Source organism: Sinocyclocheilus rhinocerous, unplaced genomic scaffold (assembly GCF_001515625.1).
Source record: "Sinocyclocheilus rhinocerous isolate Xijiao unplaced genomic scaffold, SAMN03320098_v1.1 scaffold324, whole genome shotgun sequence".
Taxonomy (NCBI): domain Eukaryota; kingdom Metazoa; phylum Chordata; class Actinopteri; order Cypriniformes; family Cyprinidae; genus Sinocyclocheilus; species Sinocyclocheilus rhinocerous.
In genome coordinates, this window is record NW_015644072.1 from 1 (window position 1) to 5,761 (window position 5,761).

At 43.3% G+C, this 5,761-nt stretch overlaps 2 protein-coding genes across 2 annotated transcripts; one reads left to right on the forward strand and one right to left on the reverse strand.

Moving 5' to 3' along the window:
* Positions 1-27: 27 nt before the first annotated feature.
* On the reverse strand, positions 28-2,618 carry LOC107757912 (kelch-like protein 26; the record flags this gene model as incomplete). The annotated part of the gene is made up of 2 exons (XM_016575519.1): positions 28-600; positions 1,048-2,618. A coding segment is annotated over one exon (1,548 nt), but the record flags the coding sequence as incomplete, so codon positions are not given.
* Positions 2,619-5,377, forward strand: LOC107757936 (kelch-like protein 26). Its single transcript, XM_016575544.1, has 2 exons — positions 2,619-4,116; positions 4,565-5,377. The coding sequence occupies exon 1, from the start codon at positions 2,678-2,680 to the stop codon at positions 4,091-4,093; it is 1,416 nt and encodes a 471-aa protein (XP_016431030.1). The 5' UTR covers positions 2,619-2,677; the 3' UTR covers positions 4,094-4,116; positions 4,565-5,377.
* The last annotated feature ends 384 nt before the right edge of the window (positions 5,378-5,761 follow it).

Sequence of the window (5,761 nt, forward strand, 5' to 3'; positions counted from 1 at the left end):
TAAATATTCCTAGTGGTGTATGTTGTTTTGTACAAATTATCACAATACAAACATGGATTCGCCCGAAAAGTCCAACATATAGATCAGGCCTACTGTTTTATATTAATCTATAATCGCCAGAGCCAGCTTTACTTCTTGAGAAGATGCTTCATGGTTTCAACATGCCAATTAGGAAACAGGTTCAATCTTTTCAACCTATAAGGAAGTGCTGGCAAAGAGGACAATGTTGTCCAAATTGTAGCTAGCGGACCAAATTCAAAATATCACAATTCAAAGTTCTGCCTCCACTATTCCAGAGACAATTTTTTTTCAACCAATTTATTCAGCTATCCAAAATTTCAGAAAACGACAGAAATTTGGATAGTTTAGTTATAAAAATTGCTTGTGAATAGTTTGTTTTCGTGTCATTAAACCACACCAGTGAGAACAGGCCATAAATCCTGTTGTGTTGCTGGCCCATTCAAATCTGTCATCATTGCAAATCCCACAGGCACTTGTATGAAACCCTCATTACTATGAAACGGGTCAATCTACATGAAGGGCCAAAGACAGCATACTGCTTGAGAAGTGTGTAGAAAGATGCTTCACATTCTCAAAAACCTAAGCCTAAAACAGCAAATGTAAGACAGTATGTGCTTAGCGTTGGGTGGTCATCGGTCTCTGTATGTGGAAGTTTAGGATGTATTGTGAATGCATGTAAGATATTCCCAAAGATGAAGATGTGATGACATTGCCCCGGTGCTGCTGGTCCATTCAAATCTATCATCAATGCTAATCCCACAGGGACTCTCATTAGTATGAAACAAGGCAATCTACATGAAGGGCCAAAGACAGCATAACTGCTTAAGAAGTGTGCAGAAAGATGCTTCACATACTCAAAAAGCTTAGTAAAGAGTGTGCTTTCATATCATTCCCTCACACCGATGTGAACAGGCCTTCAATTGCTTCAAAACTGAAGACATAACAGTCCCTTTTCAATGAGAGAAAGCCAATTATACCATTACTTTTACTGCTGTCCGGGTGGACACTAAATCTTAAGCCTAAAACAGCAAATGTAAGACAGTATGTGCTTAGCGCTGGGTAGTTGTTTGAGGAAGTATGATAGGTGTACAAGCTATTCCTGCAAAAGATTCTGGAAAATGAAGATCTCTTTCCCACTCATCTGTCTCGGTGTTATAAATTTGCACAATACTTGTGACGTTATTGAGGTGCCAGTTGTATCCTCCAACTATACAGATCTTTTTATCCAGCAGGCAGCAGCCAGCCTCCGACTGACCAGCACGCATCGGACTGACTGTTGTCCATTGATCAGTCTCTGGAACGTAGTACTCTACAGCTAGAACATCAAAGCAGCGGTCAACGTGGTCCATTCTGCCTCCGAGTGCATATATACGGTTGTTTACACTGATCATAGCATGCAGGACTCTTGGCTCGTTCATGGGACACTTGAAGTCCCACTGATCCAAGGCTGGATCATAGCAATGGAGAGTTTTCTTATCCTCTATAGACACCCCGTAACCTCCAGAGACGTAGAGTTTCTCTCTGCACGTCGCTCCGGCGTGACCCCAGATTCTCCTCTTCAGGGAATCCACATAAGTCCATTCATTTTGCCTTGGACAATAGCACTCTACAGAGGACAAGCTGCCAGACCTGTTGCGCCCCCCAGTAGCGTAAAGTTGTCCATGCAGTACGTTGAGCTGAAACTGAATGCGGCTTTCCTGCATGGGTTGGATTCGAAGCCACTGGTTCAGATGGGGGTCATAGCGGAAGCAGACGTCAACTGCACCCTCTCCACTGCGATACTGTAAATGCTGCCCACCCACGACGTACACAAAATTGTCAAGAACCGACACACATGCATGGCTGCATCCCATCTCCATTTCGGTCAACTCTTTGAACTGTCGCACTGTGATGTCGGGTAGATAGAAAACTTTGCTGCTGACTGTCCGATCGTTGTCGGTGTAGGGTGTTCCACCGAAAGTAATTAGCGACTTGACGTCTGAACGAATGGAAGTTCGCGGAGACTGCATTTCGTGCTGTCGGAATGGAAGGATTTGATAATTAAAGGCCTCTAGAAGAAAGTGTCGACACTGCACATCCTCCACCATGATGTCGACAGATTGGACACTGTCCACAAGTTCAGACGACCGCATTAGCGGGAAGCGCACGTGGCAGACAACTTCACTGGCCGCAGCTCGTCTGGATGCGTCATGCTGCAGCCAGCGGATTGCTGCGTGGAACAAGTCGATCTCACTACAGTTCTTCAACTTGTTGCTCTGAAGGAAGAAAACCAGTCGTTCCTTTGGAATGTGAAGGAAGTCGTCCTCCTGAGCTATTTGCAGGAAGTGACGGAATGTGAACGCATCGACTGACTGCTTAAGGGACGAGAGGCTGAAGGTGGTGGCCATCTGGCCGATGTTAAGACAAGTTTCAACACTCATGGCTGATTTCAGGAACTCCTCACAAAGCTCCACCACAGGCACCATCTGCAGGAAGACAGCTGCACCAAGAACATCCTGAATGCAGTCCAAGTCCAGAGTGACTTCAGAACTGTAGGCAAAATCAATAATGTGCTTCAGTCCTCTGGCTGAAAGACCTTTTAGCTCTATGGTGTTCTGAAGTCACTCTGGACTTGGACTGCATTCAGGATGTTCTTGGTGCAGCTGTCTTCCTGCAGATGGTGCCTGTGGTGGAGCTTTGTGAGGAGTTCCTGAAATCAGCCATGAGTGTTGAAACTTGTCTTAACATCGGCCAGATGGCCACCACCTTCAGCCTCTCGTCCCTTAAGCAGTCAGTCGATGCGTTCACATTCCGTCACTTCCTGCAAATAGCTCAGGAGGACGACTTCCTTCACATTCCAAAGGAACGACTGGTTTTCTTCCTTCAGAGCAACAAGTTGAAGAACTGTAGTGAGATCGACTTGTTCCACGCAGCAATCCGCTGGCTGCAGCATGACGCATCCAGACGAGCTGCGGCCAGTGAAGTTGTCTGCCACGTGCGCTTCCCGCTAATGCGGTCGTCTGAACTTGTGGACAGTGTCCAATCTGTCGACATCATGGTGGAGGATGTGCAGTGTCGACACTTTCTTCTAGAGGCCTTTAATTATCAAATCCTTCCATTCCGACAGCACGAAATGCAGTCTCCGCGAACTTCCATTCGTTCAGACGTCAAGTCGCTAATTACTTTCGGTGGAACACCCTACACCGACAACGATCGGACAGTCAGCAGCAAAGTTTTCTATCTACCCGACATCACAGTGCGACAGTTCAAAGAGTTGACCGAAATGGAGATGGGATGCAGCCATGCATGTGTGTCGGTTCTTGACAATTTTGTGTACGTCGTGGGTGGGCAGCATTTACAGTATCGCAGTGGAGAGGGTGCAGTTGACGTCTGCTTCCGCTATGACCCCCATCTGAACCAGTGGCTTCGAATCCAACCCATGCAGGAAAGCCGCATTCAGTTTCAGCTCAACGTACTGCATGGACAACTTTACGCTACTGGGGGGCGCAACAGGTCTGGCAGCTTGTCCTCTGTAGAGTGCTATTGTCCAAGGCAAAATGAATGGACTTATGTGGATTCCCTGAAGAGGAGAATCTGGGGTCACGCCGGAGCGACGTGCAGAGAGAAACTCTACGTCTCTGGAGGTTACGGGGTGTCTATAGAGGATAAGAAAACTCTCCATTGCTATGATCCAGCCTTGGATCAGTGGGACTTCAAGTGTCCCATGAACGAGCCAAGAGTCCTGCATGCTATGATCAGTGTAAACAACCGTATATATGCACTCGGAGGCAGAATGGACCACGTTGACCGCTGCTTTGATGTTCTAGCTGTAGAGTACTACGTTCCAGAGACCGATCAATGGACAACAGTCAGTCCGATGCGTGCTGGTCAGTCGGAGGCTGGCTGCTGCCTGCTGGATAAAAAGATCTGTATAGTTGGAGGATACAACTGGCACCTCAATAACGTCACAAGTATTGTGCAAATTTATAACACCGAGACAGATGAGTGGGAAAGAGATCTTCATTTTCCAGAATCTTTTGCAGGAATAGCTTGTACACCTATCATACTTCCTCAAACAACTACCCAGCGCTAAGCACATACTGTCTTACATTTGCTGTTTTAGGCTTAAGATTTAGTGTCCACCCGGACAGCAGTAAAAGTAATGGTATAATTGGCTTTCTCTCATTGAAAAGGGACTGTTATGTCTTCAGTTTTGAAGCAATTGAAGGCCTGTTCACATCGGTGTGAGGGAATGATATGAAAGCACACTCTTTACTAAGCTTTTTGAGTATGTGAAGCATCTTTCTGCACACTTCTTAAGCAGTTATGCTGTCTTTGGCCCTTCATGTAGATTGCCTTGTTTCATACTAATGAGAGTCCCTGTGGGATTAGCATTGATGATAGATTTGAATGGACCAGCAGCACCGGGGCAATGTCATCACATCTTCATCTTTGGGAATATCTTACATGCATTCAACAATACATCCTAAACTTCCACATACAGAGACCGATGACCACCCAACGCTAAGCACATACTGTCTTACATTTGCTGTTTTAGGCTTAGGTTTTTGAGAATGTGAAGCATCTTTCTACACACTTCTCAAGCAGTATGCTGTCTTTGGCCCTTCATGTAGATTGACCCGTTTCATAGTAATGAGGGTTTCATACAAGTGCCTGTGGGATTTGCAATGATGACAGATTTGAATGGGCCAGCAACACAACAGGATTTATGGCCTGTTCTCACTGGTGTGGTTTAATGACACGAAAACAAACTATTCACAAGCAATTTTTATAACTAAACTATCCAAATTTCTGTCGTTTTCTGAAATTTTGGATAGCTGAATAAATTGGTTGAAAAAAAATTGTCTCTGGAATAGTGGAGGCAGAACTTTGAATTGTGATATTTTGAATTTGGTCCGCTAGCTACAATTTGGACAACATTGTCCTCTTTGCCAGCACTTCCTTATAGGTTGAAAAGATTGAACCTGTTTCCTAATTGGCATGTTGAAACCATGAAGCATCTTCTCAAGAAGTAAAGCTGGCTCTGGCGATTATAGATTAATATAAAACAGTAGGCCTGATCTATATGTTGGACTTTTCGGGTGAATCCATGTTTGTTTTGTGATAATTTGTACAAAACAACATACACCACTAGGAATATTTAGTGGCAGGTGTATTAATATTAATATATTTTGTGATGCTGTATTAACCTATTTTGTGACAACTACATGATATTAGTTATCCTTTTATCAAAATTCTCATTTTTGAATGGTTTTGTATTAGAAATTATTTCAGAAATCGTAACCACCACAAAGAAGCAGTGGAGGTAAAAATTCTCATGACTCAATGTTGTCCTTTTAAACATTAAGGAGACATTTAAAAATGAATACCTCATTGTGAGATTTTTTTTCTGCTTGGAAAGACTTTAATCTCATTGCTGTAGCCATTGCATATACAGTTATATTTAAAAATGTTTTTAACCTACCTACAGTTTTGAATTTTTTTCAAACTAATCAAGCACATTTCATTATGCACTTTATAAAATATTCAACATGGTGAGCAGTGATTTAATAACTAAACAAATAAAAAGGTGCATTGTGTTCTCTGAACATATAATATACACCGTATATATACAGTATTATACAGTATAGGAGGGACTGGATCATGTACATGGAACTGTGGCACAAACCTTTTTTAATGATATTGTGTTTGCATGTTTTCCTATCAGAATATCAATGTCAAAAACACTACATTCTAGAAA

Coding starts and splice junctions, on each gene's coding strand:
- LOC107757936 (XM_016575544.1), top strand. CDS start 2,678: ATGGTGCCTGTGGTGGAGCTTTGTGAGGAGTTCCTGAAATCAGCCATG.